General features: G+C 36.6%; 2 protein-coding genes across 2 annotated transcripts in view; one reads left to right on the top strand and one right to left on the bottom strand.

Annotated features, from left to right (window-relative positions):
* The window catches only part of LOC132126595 (F-box only protein 2-like), a 56,453-nt gene extending 45,677 nt beyond the window's left edge, over positions 1 to 10,776 (top strand). The window contains exons 2-7 of the mRNA XM_059537955.1: positions 2,209 to 2,231; positions 3,680 to 3,737; positions 6,453 to 6,579; positions 6,764 to 6,859; positions 6,940 to 7,078; positions 10,250 to 10,776. Of these exons, the coding sequence (XP_059393938.1) occupies positions 3,701 to 3,737; positions 6,453 to 6,579; positions 6,764 to 6,859; positions 6,940 to 7,078; positions 10,250 to 10,384 (534 nt within the window). The 5' untranslated portion in view covers positions 2,209 to 2,231; positions 3,680 to 3,700 and the 3' untranslated portion in view covers positions 10,385 to 10,776. The remainder of the gene's footprint in view (positions 1 to 2,208; positions 2,232 to 3,679; positions 3,738 to 6,452; positions 6,580 to 6,763; positions 6,860 to 6,939; positions 7,079 to 10,249) is intronic.
* A 231-nt stretch (positions 10,777 to 11,007) lies between these two features.
* On the bottom strand, positions 11,008 to 13,055 carry LOC132126596 (small vasohibin-binding protein). Its single transcript, XM_059537957.1, has 3 exons — positions 13,005 to 13,055; positions 12,171 to 12,333; positions 11,008 to 11,782 (listed from the first exon to the last, which is right to left on the bottom strand). The coding sequence occupies exons 2-3, from the start codon at positions 12,279 to 12,281 to the stop codon at positions 11,696 to 11,698; spliced, it is 198 nt and encodes a 65-aa protein (XP_059393940.1). The 5' UTR covers positions 12,282 to 12,333; positions 13,005 to 13,055; the 3' UTR covers positions 11,008 to 11,695.
* Between the last annotated feature and the right edge of the window lie 8,926 nt (positions 13,056 to 21,981).

Genomic DNA, 21,981 nt, shown 5'->3' with positions numbered 1-21,981 from the left:
CAACTGTTAAGAGGAGACTGTGTGAATCAGGCCTTCATGGTAGAATATCTGCTAGGAAACAACTGCTAAAGAAAGGCAACAAGCAGAAGAGACTTATTTGGGCTAAAGAACACAAGGAATGGACATTAGACCAGTGGAAATCTGTACTTTGGTCTGATGAGTCCAAATTTGAGATCTTTGGTTCCAACCACCGTGTCTTTGTGCGACGCAGAAAAGGTGAACGGATGGAATCTACATGCCTGGTTCCCACCGTGAAGCATGGAGGAGGAGGTGTGATGGTGTGGGGGTGCTTTGCTGGTGACACTGTTGGGGATTTATTCAAAATTGCTGGCATACTGAACCAGCATGGCTACCACAGCATCAGCATCATGCTATTCCATTCGGTTTGCGTTTTGGACCATTTTTTTCAACAGGACAATAACCCCAAACACGCCTCCAGGCTGTGTAAGGGCTATTTGACCAAGAAGGAGAGTGATGGGGTGCTGTGCCAGATGACCTGGCCTCCACAGTCACCGGACCTGAACCCAATCGAGATGGTTTAGGGGTGAGCTGGACCGCAGACAGAAGGCAAAAGGGCCAACAAGTGCTAAGCATCTCTCGGGGAACTCCTTCAAGACTGTTGGAAGACCATTTCAGGTGCCTACCTCCTTGAAGCTCATCAAGAGAATGCCAAGAGTGTGCAAAGCAGTATCAAAGCAAAAGGTGGCTACTTTGAAGAACCTAGAATATGACATATTTTCAGTTGTTTCTCACTTTTTTTTTTGTTATATATAATTCCACATGTGTTAATTCATAGTTTTGATGCCTTCAGTGTGAATCTACAATTTTCATAATCATGAAGATAAAGAAAACCCTTTGAATGAGAAGGGGTGTCCAAACTTTTGGTCTGTACTGTGTGTATATATTACTCCTAATACAATGAATTTAAAGCTGGCGAAATTAAATTGACTAAACGGAGAAATATATGTAATAAATATCTGGAAAAAAAATCCATTTATTTTGTTTAAACAAAAGGATGCAACAATTAGCACACACTCTATTGGTTAAAAAACATTTTTGTTATGCTGGTTGAAAGTCTCTTCTCATCCCGATAGCAATCACTAAGTTAAGCGGCCTACATGTATTTATAGGTATAAGGTCTGTGTAAGGCATAGGATCCACTGGTCTGAGGACTATGATAAACTGTCCTACCTGTCTGTCAACATATGTATTTGCATGCTCCATTACACTATTGCAGACCAAGTGAGAATGGAAGGCGTTATTATATTATGCATTCAACCCTCCACCAACTCAGTTTCTCATTGTGTCACTGGTTAGCCTCTGTTCTGCCATTGAAAGTTCATGTGTTTTGAGGGAGGTGTGGCTTTGGAGAGTAATTTGCAGGGAGGGTGGAAGCTTATGCATTCAAAGCTAGCTTGCTATTGCTAGCCTCTCCGACATCACCTACCCTACCTTTTAAATTCAACAAATGTGTAACATTCTAGTACTTAATATGTCCTCTATAGTTTTCGGTATCCTTCTCTGACCCGTCTTGGCATTGAGTATAAACATTCATGACAAATTGTCACATCTATCCCTGTTTTACCCTCAAAAGTGTTTTCACCGTCGGAGAATGTAAATGTGACCCTGAATGACAAAACCTTAGGCTATTTGTTGAAAAATGCTTAACAATGCAGGAAATTAGGTGTGTAAATTTATATGATAATCCAATCAATCTGCAGGGTGGGGCTTTTAATATTATTTCACACACACACACACACACATATATATATATATATGATAGGTTTCTAATAACATTGTTACAATAAGCATTATGTAAATAAGAGATTCATTGTGCAGCGTAGAGCTTTATTGATTTCACGGAACTTTGTGAGATCACGAAGAACTTGAGTGACAGTGTTTTAGTGATTATAAAGAGAGCAAGCTTTGCGCACTTTCTTGGCTATAATCTCCTCCGCTTATTCTAAATGAGGTAATGGTGTAAACAGTAATCAAGAAATTGTAGGACACTAAGAAGTTATTTTCGTGGCGAAAAGGAACAGTTAATTTAACAATCAACGCTTTTGACATGGTTTGCATAAAATCGCACACACACACATATGCTGTGCATAGCTGTCAGCGGTGAATACAGCTGCTGATGCAGGAAGACTCATGTGCTTCATTCAGATTACAGGAAGCTCCCTCCCACCACCAAACGCAGTCTCGACTGACTCAGAGCTACTCCTTTCACAGTAAGTAGGATTTATATAACGTGTTGCTTTTTTATTTGTTCTGTGTTCTGTGATGCGTTTACTTTGTGTGCGCAAAGAGCTCATCCTTACGCAAAACAGCTGTACAGCAAGAAACATGAGTCAGCTCATTGAAAAGGGCTAAGCTAGAGCTACAGGACAATCAGTCCAGAATGAAATAAACCATACGACAGCATTTTTGTACTATATGACTTATAATTCATGTAAATACGTCTAGGGAACAATGTCAGCTTTAGCATTGCATTGATAATGGGTTTTAATTTAAGCATACTTTCGTTAATGAACATCCTGAAAGAAGTAAACAAGAGTAAACGCTCGCGTTCTGCCGCAGGATCCCGGAAAAGGAATCGATCTCAGACGTATCATGCAGTGTTGGGAGTAACGCATTACAAAAGTAATGCATTAACAGATAGCCTACTTTTTGCTGTAATTCAGTAGTGTAAGCCATTACTAATTAATTTTCAGTTATATTTTACTCTGTACATGTTCAGTAATGCTTGCGTTTCAACACACTTTTAGCCCAAAATTAAAAAAAAAAAAAAAAACAGCAATACATTAATGATTAAAAAATGCTGCAAATAAGTTAGATTTCCTGTTCGTGATCAGTCAATAGCTGCGTGTGGTGTCCAAGTTTGGCAATAAAGACTAAACGACAGTCTCTGTATATTTGTTTAGAAATTTAGAGGCGTGTTTAGGGCGGGGTTTACAGGAGTGCAGCGAGGATACTGGAATGACGCGATATGATCTCGGTCTCGGCCTCTGTGCACGAGGTCCAAGGCTATTACCTCCGCCCGACTCGCTGTTATCCCCGGCTCGCACTGGCCAGTGGAAAAGCAGCTAATGAGTGAAGATGGCAGAAGACTGTACATTCGCGAGATGGACGTATGCGCATATTAGAATTTGTTTTGTATAATATAAACAAACGCAAGCTATTTACAGGTATGGCCAGATAATCACTTTACCTCTACCATACTTGTAACAGACTTGGATTGTCATTCTGGCTGTCATCTTTTCTTGCACTGTCTTGAGCCTTTGCTTTGCCAATTAGCTATATTGTTAGTAACCTGGATAGCCCACAGTCTTCCATATTACATATCACACCATATTGCCCTCTACTAGATGTAAAATGCTCTGCAGTACATTTTGTCATTTAAGTTCTACTTCTGTAGTTATTTGGTGAAAGTAACTCAAAAGTAATACATGAGTCATGTAACGCATTACAATTCTGAGACAGTAATATTGTAAGGTAAGGAATTACGTTTAAATGACAGTAACAAGTAATCTATAATGTATTACCATTTGGAAGTAACACAAAACACTGGACATGTGCATGATAAAAAGGACTGCTGGTACAAAGTTGTGGCAATGGACAGTTTATGTTATTAGTTAAAAGGGCCACTGTTTACACTATTTTATTTGGTTTATTTCAGACATCTCTCAGATTCAACAAAATGCCTGGAAACCTCTTAAAAAATCCTAATGGAGATGGTAAATCGACATTTACACTACCATTCAAAAGGTCGGATGTGTTTAAAAAAAAAAATCATATTTACATTTAGCAGACACTTTTATCCAAAGCGAGTTACAAATGAGTGTAATGGAAGCAATCAAAATCAACAAAAAGAGATATAATTAGAATAGTGAGTGCTAAGAGAGGGTCAAATAAAAATGGAAGAGATGTGTTTTTAGTCGATTCTTGAAGATGGCTAAGGACGGATTGAGTTGGGCAGGTAATTCCACCAGTGGGGAATGTTTCATTTAAAAGTCCATAAAAGTGACTTTGTGCTTCTTTGGGATGGCAAAATCAAGCGACGTTCACTTGCAGAATGCAAGCTTCTAGAGGGCACATAAGTCTGAAGTAGTAAATTTAGGTAAATGGGTGCAGAGCCAGTGGTGGTTTTTTAGGCAAACATCAATGCCTTGAATTTTATGCGAGCAGCTAATGGTAGTCAGTGCAGATTGATAAACAGAGGTGTGACGTGTATTTTTTTTTGACTCATTAAAAATTAATATTGCTGCCATGTTCTGGATTAATTGTAAAAGTTTGATAGAACTGGCTGGAAGCCCTGCCAAGAGAGCATTGCAATAGTCCAACCTGGACAGAACAAGAGCTTGAACAAGGAGATGTGCAACATGTTCTGAAAAAAAGGGCTTGATCTTCTTGATGTTGAATAAAGCAAATCTGCAGGACCGGACAGTTTTAGCAACGTGGTCTGAGAAAGTCAGCTGATCATCAATCATAACTCCAATCACAACTTGATTAGCAAATATGCATAAAAGTAATCAAAAGTGACATCAAAAGTCATTTGTAATGTTAATTGTGTTTATTTCACAAACTTTTGAACAGCAGTGTACTCTATATATATATATATATATATATATATATATATATATATATATATATATATATAATTATTATTATTATTATTATTTTTTTTTAATTCACCATCACAATTTTAGGTTTTAGATTCAGGGAAAATAACTAATCTAGCTCTTTAATTCCTAACACAATTTTCTAATAAATGTGGCACTGTTTAAAACTGCTTATGCTTTTATATTATAAGTCACTTTAGGTAATAAGCATCTGCTAATCTTGCTGGATCTGTCTGCTGCTTTTGACACTGTTAATCACCAGATTCCACTGTCCACCCTCAGAAAGATGGGCATCTCTGGAACTGCAATCCTGTGGTTTAAGTCCTACCTCTCAGATAGATCCTTCAGCATTTTTGTACTATATGACAGAAACAACTGAAACAAAGATCTAAAAGCAGTTTAGTAGCAAACTTTTTGAAAACTAATATTTATGTAATTCTCAAAACTTTTGGCCACGACTGTACTTCTCATTCCAACCAGATAATCCGACGGTAGCTGCTCGCATTGCATCATGTCTGAGTGACATTTCTAGCTGGATGAATGACCATAAGCTCAACCTTACTAAGACAGATCCCATAATTTATTCACAACCACTCTATACAGCTGGGTTCATCAACCATAACTTTTTTCCAGTACACCCAGAAACCTAGGAGTTGTGATGAATCATCAGCTTCACAGACCATATTGCTACAACGACCCAGTCCTGCAGATTTGCCTTATACAACATTAGGAAGATTGGATCCTTCCTATCAGAGCAAGCTACCCAACTTCTTCTCAAGCTCTTGTTCTCTCCAGACTGGACTATTGTACTGCTCTTCTGGCGGGCCTTCCTGCATGTACTATCAAGCCTCTACAACTGATCCAGAATGCAGCAGCGAGAATGGTCGTCAATTAGCCAAAAATAAGCTCACATTACTCCTCTCCTCATCAGGTTACACTTAGTACCAGTAGCAGCTCGCATCAAATTCAAGGTACTGATGCTTGTCTACAAGACGAACACTGGCACGGCACCAATATACCTAAACTCACTAGTTCAAACTTATGTGCCCTCCAGAAGCTTGCATTCTGCAAGGGAATGACACCTCGTGGTGCCATCCCAAAGAGGTATAAAATCACTCTCATGGACCTTTTCCTGGACTGTGCCCAGCTGGTGGAATGACCTCCCAATCTCAATTCGAACAGCCGAGTCTAGACTCATTTTCAAAAAAACATCTAAAGACTCATCTTTTTCGCCAGCACTTGACCAACTAATACTAGCACTTACCTTTTCTTGTCTATCCTATTTTTGGAAAAAAAACAACAACAATAACAAAAACCTTAGCTACGGGTTCTGTGCTAGACTAACAGAGACTTGTCATGGCACTTGTATAATGTTGTTGTTCTCTTTTTGGTCCGATTGCTTTTATTGTTCTCATTTGTAAGTCGCTTTGGATAAAAGCGTCTGCTAAATGATTAAATGTAAATGCATTTTTGAAAAAGTAAAATAATTCCATAGTTAATATGTAGTTAAGTCAACTGCATGCATAACACAAAATAATACAAAAAATACTGTTTAGATCAGTGGTAGGCAAGTTCGGTCCTAGAGAGCCGCAGTCCTGCACAGTTCAGCTCCAACCATGAAAAAAAACCTTACCTGCCTGTAGCTTAGTAATCCTGAAGACATTGATGAGCTCTAGGACCGAACTTGCCTACCCCTGGTTTAGACGAAGTAGTAGTTAAAGATGAACTAATTTGCAATTACATCAGCTCTCCTTTTGTTAAATAAAATGACCAGATCAGTAAAATGCACTTCAGCCACATTAATACGTGGAAAACTTATATCTTCACCAGAGGATCTGGAACATTGGGAGCTGACAGAGAATGGAGGCGATCAATGGCAGACAGAGAACATGCCGGAGGACAGTGGACACACTTTCAATAACGAATCAATCACTAAATACTTCAGCACCTCTTTTGAGTAAGGGAATAAATAGTAGCCTGAACAGATGAGGTTGGGGAAAATAAGGCTGTTTTTTCTTTTAAAGAACTTGGTGAAAAAGGATCCTTGTCTCTGTCTTTCACACTCCCTGCGTGTTTTAACATGTCTTCATTCATCATTTGTATATCTCTGTATTTCAAAGTCTATTTCTGCTCTGTTCCAGGCTGTGTATTAAGAGACAAGTGATTGACCTGCTGGCAGAGGGTTACGACCCTGAAAATTTAGATATAATACAGCCAGCCGTCAATGTGGAGGACTGGTAAGCCTTGATGATATGGACTTAATGGCACAAGTTTTGTTTTGTCACGTTGTACATTCAGTCATTTCTTCTGAATGTAGGTTCTCTAGCCGAACAGACTGTGGATGTATTTATATGCTCACTGTGACTCTGCTTGATGAAAACCTAGAGGTCATAGAAGAATTTAAGCCAGATGAAGTGACCATTGACCCTGATTGTGATGATTGCTCTTGGAAACAGGTATGAGTGCAGAATCCAGTCAAGTTTTGCATAACACACTGACTTAACCTTTAACCCTAAACAGCCTATTTTATCATATTTGCTTGATTATCAATACATATTTAATTAGAAAAATCTTGTTAAAAATGTGAGTTTCAAATAGGATCATCAGGTTTTAAAGGAACGATTATATGTTCTCTCAATCATCATTGTATTGCAATGCATTCTATGTTTTGAAAAATATATTTGATCATAGAACTAATTATTTAAATATCATCTTAAAAAGACATATTTGGGGGTTTAGAGTGACAACTGATATTTATAAGAATTTTATGTATAATAAAAAAATATTTAAACTGTAGTACTTTTACAAATACAAGTTGTTCTGAAGGTCCAGAATTTATCAAAAGTTGAGGATTTTTAATAAAACTGTTGTCATATTCAACATTGCTGTTTTTAAGTCACTTATTATATGGTAGAAAACAAAATCATCTTAAAACACAATTAAGACTTTAGAAACTCTATTAGAAAACAGAATTAGTTTGAGTTTACGTGTGCTAACTTTGAGTAGTCAACAGAGTGCTCAAACAATCTATATAGAACATATAAAGTTTTATTACATCAGAAAGTCTATGGTAATATAAAGATTTTTTAGACTCTAAATGTCCCTATGGACAAAGCTGGCAGCCTTATTTCTAAAAAAAAAAATATGTTGTACCAAAAAACCTTTGAGGTTGTTGAAGAAAAATGAAAAAGCACCATACCATAAAATGTTTTGATCAGAGCAACTGAGAAAAACTTGCAACGTACAGCTAAAATCTTGCAAGATGTAAAAGGTGGATCTGAACCTGTGGAGTTCTGGAAGAATGATTTATGGAGTGATGTGACCAAATTGGAACTTTTTGGACCCCTGGATTAGCAGTATTTTTGGTATAAAGAAGGCAAACTTACAAGCAGAAGAACACAATATCCATGGTCAAACATGGATTTGGACTAGTTTTGTTATGGGGTGCTTTGCTGTTGGAGGACATGGAAAACTGTATGAAGTACATCATGGATTCTTTGAAGTACAGGTGCTTCTCAACAAATTAGAATGTCATGGAAAAGTTAATTTATTTCAGTAATTCAACTCAAATTGTTAAACTCATGTATGAAATAAGACTGAAGTAGTTTACATCTTTGGTTCTTTTAATTCTGATGATTTTCGCTCACATTTAACAAAAACCCACCAATTCAACAAATTATAATATGCTGACATCCCAATCAGCTTATCAACTCAAAACACCTTCAAAGGTTTCCTGAGCCTTCAGAATGGTTCCTCAGCTTGGTTCACTAGGCTACACAATCATGGGGAAGACTGCTGATCTGACAGTTGTCCGGAAGACAATCATTGACACCCTTCACAGGGAGGGTAAGCCACAAAAATTAATTGCCAAAGAAGCTGGCTGTTCACAGAGTGCTGTATCCAAACATGTTAACAGAAAGTTGAGTGAAAAGAAAAAGTGTCGAAGAAAAAGGTGCACAACAAACCGAGAGAACCGCAGACTTATGAGGATTGTCAAGCAAAATTCAAGAATTTGAGTGAACTTCACAAGGGATGCACTGAGGCTGGGGTCAAGGCATCAAGAGTCACCACACACAGACGTGTAGAGGAATTTGCTGAACCACAGACAATGTCAGTTGGGCTAAGGAGAAGAAGAACTGGACTGTTGCACAGTGATCCAAAGTCATCTTTTCAGATGAGAGCAAGTTTTTTATTTCATTTGGAAACCAAGGTCCTAGAGTCCGGAGGAAGAGTGGAGAAGCTCATAGCCCAAGTTGCTTGAAGTCCAGTGTTAAGTTTCAACAGTCTGTGATGATTTGGGGTGCAATGTCATCTGCTGGTATTGGTCCATTGTGTTTTTTGAAAACCAAAGCCACCGCACCTGTTTACCAAGAAATCTTGGAGCACTTCATGCTTCCTTCTGCTGACCAGCTTTATGAAGATTTGGCACCTGCCCACACTGCCAAAAGCACCAAAAGTTGGTTAAATGACCATAGTTTTAATGTTATTGGTCTTATGAAGTATTCTAATTTGTTGAGATAAATTGTTAAATGTGAGCCAAAATCATCAATTAAAAGTACCAAAGACTACTTTAGTTTCACAATTTGAATTAAATTACTGAAATAAATTAACTTTTCCATGACATTCAAATTTATTGAGAAGCACCTGTATCAGGCCATGTTGGCAAGAATTGTGATGCCTTCATTGCAGAGACTGAAGCTTGATTTGACTTTCCTGTAGAACGGTAATACAAAGTATAGATCCAAATCTACCATTAATGCTTGTTTGAGGAATCCATCATAGACAGTTCTTGAGTGGCCTGTTCGGTCTAAGGATTTATATTGCTTTAAAACTATCTGTTGTAATTTGAAAAAAACAGTGGTAATGTGAAAAACAAAGACTATCAGTGATCTGGAAGCTTTTTCAAGCAAAGAATGAGCCAAGATTGCAGCAGACAGGTGACAGAAGCTTTAAACAACTCAGTTTATTGGAGGTTATAAAGAACAAAAGATTTGCAAATTTGACTTTTGGGGGTTTCTTAATTTGATACATGAATGATTCATCCATTTTATTTTCTAAGAATTACTTGTGTGCATTGATAATATTTTTCTAATAGTTTACTGATTCCTTTGTTGAATTGTTGTCATAAAATTTTCGACAGCAAAATGCCTTGCAGGTCAAGGGTGATGAATAAGTTTTATTGCAGCATTGTGTGTGTGTGTGTGTGTCAGGTTTTACAGGTGAAGAACTTAATAGCGAAATAAAAAAACTAGTGCTGTCAAACGATTAATCGCACCCAAGATAAAAGTTTTTGTTTACATAATATTGTGTGTACTGTACATATTAAACACTTACAGTATATACTTTGAAAATGTTAACATGTATTTACATGTCTATAATCATTCATATAATTTATACAATATATAAACATATTAAATGTATAAACAATTTTTTTCTGAAATGTATACAAGCATCTGTGTGTATTTAAATATACATAATAAATATACAGAGTACGCATGTATATAATGTAAACAAATACTTTTTTTGGGGAAGCGATTAATCGTTTGACAGCACTAAAAACAAACAAACAAAAGAGTTGCAAACTGCTATCTCAGTTTTGATCATGCAAACTTGTACTTCTGTTTTAGGTGAGCCACACTTTCACAGATTATGGTCCGGGCCTTCGTTTCATCGCTTTTCAACACGGCGGTCAAGACACCAAGTATTGGAAGGGCTGTTTTGGAGTGAGAGTGACTGGAAGCTCTGTTACAATAGATATCTAAACAAAATCATAATTATTAAAAAAAGACCAGATGTATTTTCTAGCAGCTTGCTTTTAGTTTTGTACATACTGATCTAGGTGTAATAGTAACTAAATATACTGCTGAAGGTGTACATGTAATGCTAGGCCTTAAAAAGCATCTCATCAGATATATACATATATATATATATATATATAATTTTTTATTTTTAGGTTTCTATTTCTGTTCAACCACTAACTACATCTATATGACCATGCAAGCTATGCATTTAGATGCCTTACATTAACAATGCACTGCTAATGAAGTTTCTATATGCAATAGATCTTCAGTTAGCATAATCTCCTTATGTGTAATGCTATACAAATAGGTCTGTATCATGCACACTTAAAAATAAATGGAGTGACAAAACATGATCTGTTTTAGACTTTCCTTCATCAAACAATATATTGCATTTATAGTTTTGTGCTAAAACATTTGCTCTTCTATGATTGTCCTTTTTCGTCAGACTGCAAGCGAACTTGTTCAGGTTAGATGAAGACTGTATTTGAACTACCATTCAGAAGTTTAGGGTTGGGGGGAGTTTTTAGATGTTTTTGAAAGAAATCTCTTATGCTCACCAAGGCTGCATTTTTTTTTATCAAGAATGCCGTAAAAGTGTCATGTTTTTATTATTACAAGTTATTATTAAAACTGAATACATTTTAAAATGTAACTTATTCCTGTGATACAAGGCTGAATTTTTAGCATCATTCCTCCAGTCTTCAGCATCACATGATCCTTCAGAAATCATTCTAATATGCTGATTTGCTGCTCAGCAAACATTTCTTATTCATGTTAAGGTTAGGGTTCGATATAACACATTTAAATAAATACATTTTAAACCAAAAGAATAACAACTGTATCTTAACTTCCTTCAGTCAACAGGTCAAAAATTGTCTAAAATAGCTTTGTGCAATCATAGATAATGTAATACTTGTTCAGGACAATAATATCATATAAAACATCACAATTAACAATGACGGTGAATATAAAACTGAACAGACCTATAGAGTGAGTGTCTTTTCACAGGGAGATGCTCCGATAAATATAATGCATAATGACATTTTTGGTTTTGTATATACTGACCGACTTTTACGATGTGATTGTACACTCAGACTCAAGTAGTGTGTGTGTGTGTGTGTGTGTGTGTGTGTGTGCATCAGTCGTCACTGAATACATTTTGGTATAAATTTCAAGGGATGATTATCAAATGGTGTACAATAATACAAAAAATATGAGTAACATCATGACATAACCCTAACCGATGTATGTTAGCCCTGACATGAGTTTTTCTCATTCGGCTTGTGATTGCATCTGCTTGCAAAAGGCCTCAAACTGCTGCTGTTCAAGTTCAGTCATGACTTTGTTCAGGGCATAAATCTGTAACACACCAAAAACAGAGAACAAACAAACTGAGATGAATTGATCTGAACAGAAATGAAACGGAAATAAACTAAATCTGAAGATGTTTAGCATTTAAAATAAAGAAATGACAAAGTGAACATTATATATTTCAATCAAATAATGTAAGTAAATGAGTAATTGATCATACTGATCATGCAACTTTGTACAGATGATTACAATTATTTCTGAAGGATCACATTACACTGAAGACTAGAGTAATGATGCTGAAAATTCAGCGTTGCATCACAGGAATAAATGACATTTTAAAGTAATGTAAATCGTTCAAACAGATTTTTGAAATGGTAATAATATTTCACAAATATGGATGTTTTTTGGATCAAATAAATGCAAAATGCAATGTGACCTCTGCTCTTTGTCTCTGCTTTAGCTCCTGCTGGGCTGATTTCTGTTTGGTTCGGTCTCCACGGGTCGGTGTTTGCTGCTTCTGTTTGTCTTTTCGACATGCTGGCTCCATTTTAGGAAGAGATTAGTCCAGGTGATAATTTCACTGAAATAAAAACTGGTTACTGAAGCCACACATTCAAACAGCCTGTAATGTAATGTACAGTAACGTTACATCAGAGATTTTCAATCTTTTAGATGCCACATATACATTTAACGATGTACAAGGGACTCCCATCCTCAAATTTAAAAGCATTTAAATAGTTTCTTGTATAAAGACCAAATTTATACTGTGAATAACTAATACTATAAATGTCATTAACACACACACAAAAGGAAATAATTTAGGAAAAGTTTACTAATTTTAGCACTATACATGCACTATTTATTAACTCGTATCTAAATTACTTTTATTTGTTTACGTGTCCTATTTTTTTTATATTTTTAGTCTCTTTTTACTTACACGTAACGTTACACGGGTTTTCTCATGTCCAAGAACTAACGTTAGCATCCCGTGGGTTCTTGTCATTTTAAAACAGCTGGAACAGTTTATTAAACAAAACCATATTTGAAAGATTCCTTTTCGTCATTATTTCAGATTAATTTAGAACTAAGTGTAATTCACTTTTTTCAGAATAGTAATCCTGTCTGTTTATTAGCATAGCACGTAACGTTAAATCCCGTCACAAATGACTATCAATTACCACACAACAAACTTTATCTGAAGACTATAGAAACATGTAAACAATCCAAAGCAATAAAAAAGGCTACCTCGTCTTATCTAATGATTTCTGACGAAAACGATCAACAAAGATGAAGCTAGTACGGTTTGGGTTTAGCAGGCTTGTGGTGTCACTGATAAATAAACCCGGATAGAGAGAGTCTTCTTTGCTAGAAGGTTCCTATTAACGTTGCGTTCAGATCGACGGAAACTTGAAGGTAGCGAAACGTACAATTGATTTAATTTATTTTATTTAACTTTAAATTGCATCCTGTTTAGTTGTAATAACACTGAAAATGTATTAGTTGTTTTATAATCGGCTGGAAAATGTGTGACAACTAGCCCCGGTCTCTCTAATTATATGAAACAAAGAAGCGTTGCAAAAACAAACAAACAAAAAAAAAAATCCATAAACCCGTTATAAGATGTTAACTAATATAACGTACGATGTCATAACAATAGTTTAGTTTTTTTTTCAGCATTTGTTGATTGCAAAACTAAAGGCAAACACAAGAGGTCGCTCTTATATAGCTATTGAAGATTGAGACCGACTGATACTTTTGCTAATACCTGATTTATGGTATTTCAGTACATTCATTTATTTATTTTGTATGCAATACATTAAATTATCCATAGGCTATTTTTCTCAACTGGACAGACTGAGTTATTTCAGTATCTAGAGACCAAAATTTCACATATATATTTCTCACATACCAGCCCCGAATGTGCTAAATCATTCAGAACTAGTAATAAAAACATTTCCCTCTAGTTTTGACCTCCCTGCCACTTTGGAATTTAAATGTATTCCAGTGTTTCTATTAAATTACTTGTGTGAAATAATTCAAAAGCTCAGTTTGTTCTTTTTAAGGAATATTTTTTTTCCTCCCAGAGCAGGCCTGTCACAAATGCTGCGCTAGCAGTTATTGTTATCCTCATGTATCAGACGACAAAAAAACTCGTCACCAGAAAAACAGAAATCTGTATGTAGAGGTGTCAGATTTTCAGACACCAATGGACCACCTAGGAAAAAAACTGCTAAAAGCTCTCGGCGAAGGCCTACAGATCATCATTTACGTAAATATTGGTTAATCCGATACCTGGCAGAGCCTGATGAGGCATAAAAATGTCAAAGAGACTATAAACTATCCCGTTTGGATCGTCTCATTAGAGTAACAGAAGACTCGTATAATTGTAAAAATGCCCCAAAACAAGACATGTGTGTCATTGACTTCAGTTTTGACCATATATGATGCTGTACTTTTACGAACCCTCACTTGACACTCATATAGCTGTCCTCAAGTTTATGCCCTTTGGCACCGCTGTGCCACATGAAATTTATCATGGCACATTCCGATGCGTTTTCCTGGATTCCTTCCCCAAGACAGGAGAGTACTCACTCCGTAATAATATCCAAGGAAGAACAACTGATCCTAAATGCAACAGACCCCCTCCGACAGATTTTCCACTCAGTCTTAACCCGACCTTTAGCGCCCTAGGAAAAGCTGGCATGCACGAGGGAGTTCCCATGAGCCACTGCCACAGTCTGCGGAAAAGCCAGCCTGAACAAACTGAATGCGGTGGGTCGGGAGGGGTGCCGTGAGCCTGTGACGGCAGATTGTTGTCAGATGCATAAGACTGAGGAGCTTTGCCCACTGCTTTTGAACGTGTGTTCTTCCCTAATACCAGCACACCTCATTGACTGGAGCAGTAACTCAAAGTAATTTGTCTGTTATCGAGACATTCTTTCACTCCAGAGCGCAGTTCATCAGACAGATGCATGATGGGATTACATCTACAGAGGTAATGAGTCAAGATATCACTGGAAAGCTGCTTGTACAGCCCTAGATAATGGGTATAACTTGAAACTTTTGTGATGTAAACACTGTAGGCCTACAGCTTTTCAACACTACAAAAGTTTGGACACATTTGATACTTTATGTAAAGGTTTATTCTCAAATGCATAACATGTATCATATTTAAAAAAAAAAAAAGAAAAGAAAAGAAAAAAAACCTTTCTACTTTCTTCTAATGTTATTTATATATATATATATATATATATATATATATATATATATATATATATATATATATATATAATAATTATTATTATTTATTTTTTTTTAACTCTCAGGGATAAGCTAGGAGTCCTATAATAATTTCATTATTTACCCACTTCCCCGAATCTTATATAAATGGTTGTCAAGGCTGTAAATAGATATATGCACATTTTATTAAGAAAATGTCTTTTTTTGTCAAGTTTTTATAAATCATATAACTTACATTACAATAAATTATAGATTCTCAGGCAAAATGTGATGCATTTTTAAACTGCTAATTTCAAACCATTACGCTAATAATTAATTTTGATTAATTATGACAGGGGTTGTAATACATTTTAGCATTCCCAGTTCTTTAAATGTTTAAAGAAAATACATTTCAAACATTAATATATATATATATATATATATATATATATATATTAATGTTTGAAATGTATTTTCTATCTGTATTGTATAAATGTATTTTCTATCTGTATTGTATTCTATCTGTATTGTATTTTCTAAATGTATTTTTCATAATTGTTAAACATATTTTTTATATATTTCTTTAAAGGGGTGATTGGATGCAATTTAAATTTTTTCCTTTCTCTTTGGAGTGTTACAAGCTCTTGGTGCATAAAGAAGATCTGTAAAGTTACAAAGACTAAAGTCTCATATCCAAAGAGATATTGTTTATAAAAGTTAAGAGTCAACCACGCCCCCCTAAAATGCCTTTGTTTAAACACACCCCCACATGTCTAAGTCACTAGAAAGAAAGGCTTTCGCGGTTGCTGCCGCAGCCATGTCATGGAGACGCGGTGTGTTTCATTGTGAAAGGGAAACTACTTTGTTTGGCCTTACAAAAGAGGACACAACTAAAAAATCAGTGATTAAGTTGTATTTACAAACACTGTTCCAGAACAGTTCAACATAAAGTTAGCAGTAAGAAATTTGTGTGTGCAGTAAATTTTATGGAAGACTGTTTCCTGATCCTGGGAGAGTAGACTACAATGCCGTCTGTTCTGACTCACAGTCTGTAAATACATTTACATATTTATAGGATTTGCCACTGATTATTCAAACACAAGTTTTGAGCAGTGTAGAGTAGCGCTTGTTTGTCGTTTCTCAGATCACAAATGCAGATATGGTTTTATGTTTATGCAGCGCGATGCAATGCAATGCGTAAAAAGACACTATAAGTCAGCGGTTCTCAATTCTAGTCCTCGCGTCCCCCTGCTCTGCACATTTTTTATGTTTCTCTTATGGCTTCAGACATTTGCTCTGTTCGAAAATAAGTTCCCTGCAAAGTGGACATCACAGGATATTCCTTCATTATTCCAGTTTGAAACAAAGGTATATGTTCCATTCAAAGTGCATTGAAGTGTGTGAGACGTGAATTTAAATTGTATTTATTTTCCAAGGTATATTATGTCACACTTGTTTGTGTGTGAAGACGTTGCGCAGCGCAAATCTGTGAATGAATGTTCCGAAGTGAGGTAAACTTGAACAGATTTCCCCTGCTCAGGGAGTAGGGAGCAATGAACACTGTGTAGGGACCATGTGAATGGGAACAAAGTTCATGCACAGAGCTCACTTCTAATGAGCTGATTATCTGAATCAGGTGTGTTAACAAAGAGAGACATACAATATGTGCAGAGCAGTGGGGGCGCGATGGCTGGAATTGAGAATCACTGGTGTTGTCATTATAATCCCTAATTATGTCCCTACTGGCTGCAAAAAATGCTTCATTTATAATGGTTTTTAATGTTTGTCTCAGTGCTCCGGGACACACGGCATCACAGTATAGTAAGGGGCATAACATTTCCGTCACACGCTTGAGGTATTCTGCCAATCACAACACACTGAATATATGGCCAATCACAGCATATCTCGCTTTTCAGAACGATAAGCTTAGAGGGGCATAGAGGAGAATTATGTGTTTTTCTAACCTTAAACTTTGTAAACACATTTCATTACACCAAATACACAAAATAATGTTCTTTTTAGCAACATCACATGACCCCTTTAAATATTACTATATATATATATATAGTAATCACATATATATATATATATATGAAGAGTTTGGTTCCAAAAGGCAACAAATCAATTTTGATTTATTTGAGTAAAAATATGTTTTCTTTACAAGAAAGTGGCCAGATGAAAACCACTACTCTCTTTTCCAAACTTTCACACAGCACCTTTAGGTTATAATAACATTAAAAATTTTAATCCAGGTTTTGAATTTCAAAGGTTTATTATAAAATTGTACAAAGATTTTTTCCCAAAATGCAATAAATCCATGATACTTTTTTTTCTCAAAATGCAATAAATCTATTGAATATACCCTCACCTAAAGGATTATTAGGAACACCATACTAATACTGTGTTTGACCCCTTTTGAACTACCTTAATTCTACGTGGCATTGATTCAACAAGGTGCTGAAAGCATTCTTTAGAAATGTTGGCCCATATTGATTGGATAGCATCTTGCAGTTGATGGAGATTTGTGGGATGCACATCCAGGGCACGAAGCTCCCGTTCCACCACATCCCAAAGATGCTCTATTGGGTTGAGATCTGGTGACTGTGGGGGCCATTTTAGTACAGTGAACTCATTGTCATGTTCAAGAAACCAATTTGAAATGATTCGAGCTTTGTGACATGGTGCATTATAATGCTGGAAGGAGCCATCAGAGGATGGGTACATGGTGGTCATAAAGGGATGGACATGGTCAGAAACAATGCCCAGTTAGGCCATGGCATTGAAACGATGCCCAGTTGGCACTAAGGGGCCTAAAATGTGCCAAGAAAACATCCCCCACACCATTACACCACCACCAGCAGCCTGCACAGTGGTAACAAGGCATGATGGATCCATGTTCTCATTCTGTTTACGCCAAATTCTGACTCAACAGAAATCTAGACTCATCAGACCAGGCAACATTTTTCTTCAACTGTCCAATTTTGGTGAGCTCGTGCAAATTGTAGCCTCCTTTTCCTATTTGTAGTGGAGATGAGTGGTACCCGGTGGGGTCTTCGGCTGTTGTAGCCCATCCGCACAACCATGCCACACTCAAAATTGCTTAAATCACCTTCCTTTCCCATTCTGACATTCAGTTTGGAGTTCAGGACATTGTCTTGACAAGGACCACACCCCTAAATGCACTGAAGCAACTGACATGTTGATTAGGTTGATTAGATAATCATAATCGAATATACACGATATAGTGTAGGCTAGCTTGTCAGTGATCTACGGTTCTATGTATTAAATGCATCTGAATAATTTCCATCTAAAAACACCTGACGGAGATTAACCGGTACTATTAATCACAGAACCGGCTTTACTGATGAGATGCACATGGCAATCACATGCGATTTATCGTGCAGCCATTGATTGTTGATCACAAAGTAAAAACTAGTAGATGAGGGAAAACTAGGATGCCGTGTGTATTCAGAGCGCTGCCATTACTGTCTAGAGTGCATGGAATGGTGCATTTTTTTTTTAGCGGTTAACGCGTTTTGGAACAAACTCTTCATATATATATATATATATATATATATATATATATATATATATATATATATATATATATATATATATATATATCAAGTCACCTTTATTTATATAGCGCTTTAAACAAAATACATTGCGTCAAAGCAACTGAACAACATTCATTAGGAAAACAGTGTGTCAATAATGCAAAATGATAGTTAAAGGCAGTTCATCATTGAATTCAGTGATGTCATCTCTGTTCAGTTTAAATAGTGTCTGTGCATTTATTTGCCATCAAGTCAATGATATCGCTGTACTGTAGATTAAGTGACCCCAACTAAGCAAGCCAGAGGCGACAGCGGCAAGGAACCGAAACTCCATCGGTGACAGAATGGAGAAAAAAACCTTGGGAGAAACCAGGCTAAGTTGGGGTCAGTGGGAGTTGATCCACCATCTGGTCTGGATACGTACTGGATCCGGGTGACTGCAGTGACCCTCTGATCTGGATACAGACTGGATCTGGTGGCTACGGTGACCTCGGAATAAGAGAGAAACAGACTAATATTAGCGTAGATGCCATTCTTCTAATGATGTAGCAAGTACATCGGGTGTTATGGGAAGTGTTCCCGGTTCCGGTTTACCAAATTAATGCAGCCTAAAAATCCTTTAACGGATTTGGATATTAAAAGCATATTAGTATTTTATGTGTAAGCCAGGTTAAAGAGATGGGTCTTTAATCTAGATTTAAACTGCAAGAGTGTGTCTGCCTCCTGAACAATGTTAGGTAGGTTATTCCAGAGTTTAGGCGCCAAATAGGAAAAGGATCTGCCCCCCGCAGTTGATTTTGATATTCTAGGTATTATCAAATTGCCTGAGTTTTGAGAACTTAGCGGACGTAGAGGATTATAATGTAAAAGGAGCTCATTCAAATACTGAGGGGCTAAACCATTCAGGGCTTTATAAGTAATAAGCAATATTTTAAAATCTATACGATGTTTGATAGGGAGCCAGTGCAGTGTTGACAGGACCGGGCTAATATGGTCATACTTAGTAAGAACTCTTGCTGCTGCATTTTGGACTAGCTGTAGTTTGTTTACTAAGCGTGCAGAACAACCACCCAGTAAAGCATTACAATAATCTAACCTTGAGGTCATAAATGCATGGATTAACATTTCTGCATTTGACATTGAGAGCATAGGCCGTAATTTAGATATATTTTTGAGATGGAAAAATGCAGTTTTACAAATGCTAGAAACGTGGCTTTCTAAGGAAAGATTGCGACAAAATAGCACACCTAGGTTCCTAACAGATGACGAAAAATTGACAGAGCAACCATCAAGTCTAAGACAGTGTTCTAGGTTATTACATGCAGAGTTTTTAGGTCCTATAATTAACACATTAGCAGTAAGAAATTACTCGTCATCCAGTTTTTTATATCGACTATGCATTCCATTAGTTTTTCAAATTGGTGTGTTTCACCAGGCCGCGAAGAAATATAGAGTATCATCAGCATAACAGTGAAAGCTAACACCATGTTTCCTGATGATATCTCCCAAGGGTAACGTATAAAGCGTGAAGAGTAGCGGCCCTAGTACTGAGTCTTGAGGTACTCCATACTGCACTTGTGATCGATATGATACATCTTCATTCACTGCTACGAACTGATGGCGGTCATATAAGTACGATTTAAACCATGCTAATGCACTTCCATTAATGCCAACAAAGTGTTCAAGTCTATGCAAAAGAATGTTGTGGTCAACTGTGTCAAACGCAGCACTAAGATTCAATTAAACTAATAGAGAGATACAACCACGGTCAGATGATAAGAGCAGATCATTTGTCAAATTCTCACATATACCATTCTCCTCTAAGAAGGAATATAATTGTGAGGATACCACCTTTTCTATGGATCTATGACTTCTGGAAGCACCTCTTTTAGGAGCTTAGATGGTATAGGGTCTAACATACATGTTGTTGGTTTAGATGATTTAACAAGTTTATACAATTCTTCCTCTCCTATAGTAGAGAATGAGTGGATCTGTTCCTCAGGGGGTCTATAGTGCACTGTCTGATGCGATACTGTAGCTGACGGCTGAATGGTTGCAATTTTATCTTTAATAGTATCGATTTTAGAAGTAAAGTAGTTCATAAAGTCATTACTGCTGTGATGTTGGGAAATGTCAACACTTTTTGAGGCTTTATTTTTCGTTAATTTAGCCACTGTATTGAATTAATACCTGGGGTTATGTTTGTTTTCTTCTAAAATAGAAGAAAAGTAATCGGATCTAGCAGTTTTTAATGCTTTTCTGTTGTATAGGTTACTTTCCCACCAAGCAATACGAAATACCTCTAGTTTTGTTTTCCTCCAGCTGCGCTCCATTTTTCGGGCTGCTCTCTTTAGGGTGTGAGTATGCTCATTATACCATGGTGTCATACTGGTTTCCTTAACCTTCCTTAGGCGCAAAGGAGCAACTGTATTTAAAATGCTAGAAAAGAGAGAGTCCGTATATATATATATATATATACTAAGAATTAAGGCTGACTTAGGGCTGTATCCAATACTAATTAACCCCACCCTCAAAAATAGCCATTAAATTCCATGGGCACCTAAAAATCAGTCATACTAAACCCTCCACCATAAAGCCTTAAACTACCAAGAACTGAACCCAGAGAAAAGCCTCCTCAGCCACCTGGTCTCAGAACTGACTTTACAATCCAAAACCCCAGCTAGACTAAATCAAATCATTAAAACACAGAAAGAGAAATATCTGAAACAATGGACAGAAGCAACAGCTCAGCAAAGTAAATTAGAATACTATCAGTCTCTAAACAGAGAATATAAATTGGCAGAATACCTAAACACAGTTTCAGACCCTAAACTAAGAAAAGTTCTGACCATGTACAGACTCATTGACCATAACCTCACTATAGAGACAGGCAGAAACAGACAGACCTGGCTACCAAAAGAAGACAGATTGTGTCCACACTGCACACAAGATGAAGTGGAAACAGAACTGCACTTTTTAACAACATGCCCTAATTATACACACATTAGGGAAACATTCTTCCCTAAATTCACAAACCAGCACAAAGACTTCAACCAGATACAACAAAAGGACAAACTGCCATACATTCTGGGAGAAACCTCAACAAGCTCTAACCTCGCTGCAAGGTGCGTCAAGTCCTGCCATGATAAAAGGACAAGCAGTAGAACAGAACCACATCCAGTGGTACACATCCAAGTAACATCCAGAAGAAAACATTGTAAAACACAAATAAACTGATGTGACAGGATCCACTCCTTCTTCTGTCTCTTTATTAGAATTTTTATTAGTACTTTTGTTTTACTGTATACAGATATGTAGACTGTACTGTATATGCTATATACTTCTATTCTTATGTATATTTGTGTTACATTTTTATTTAAATGTTTTTATGCTTTGGCAATGTAAAGATACTTTCTACCATGCCAACTTGCCAACTTGAATCTTGAATATATACACTCACTAGCTTGGTAA

This window comes from Carassius carassius, chromosome 44, assembly GCF_963082965.1.
Source record: "Carassius carassius chromosome 44, fCarCar2.1, whole genome shotgun sequence".
Taxonomy (NCBI): Eukaryota; Metazoa; Chordata; class Actinopteri; order Cypriniformes; family Cyprinidae; genus Carassius; species Carassius carassius.
This window is presented reverse-complemented; position numbering and strand designations above follow the sequence as displayed.

Excerpts from the sequence above, each read along its gene's own strand:
- LOC132126596 (XM_059537957.1), bottom strand. The coding sequence starts at position 12,281 with ATGGAGCCAGCATGTCGAAAAGACAAACAGAAGCAGCAAACACCGACC. Across the intron at positions 11,783-12,170 it reads AGCAGAGACAAAGAGCAGAG|ATTTATGCCCTGAACAAAGT; the intron begins GTCACATTGCAT and ends GGTGTGTTACAG.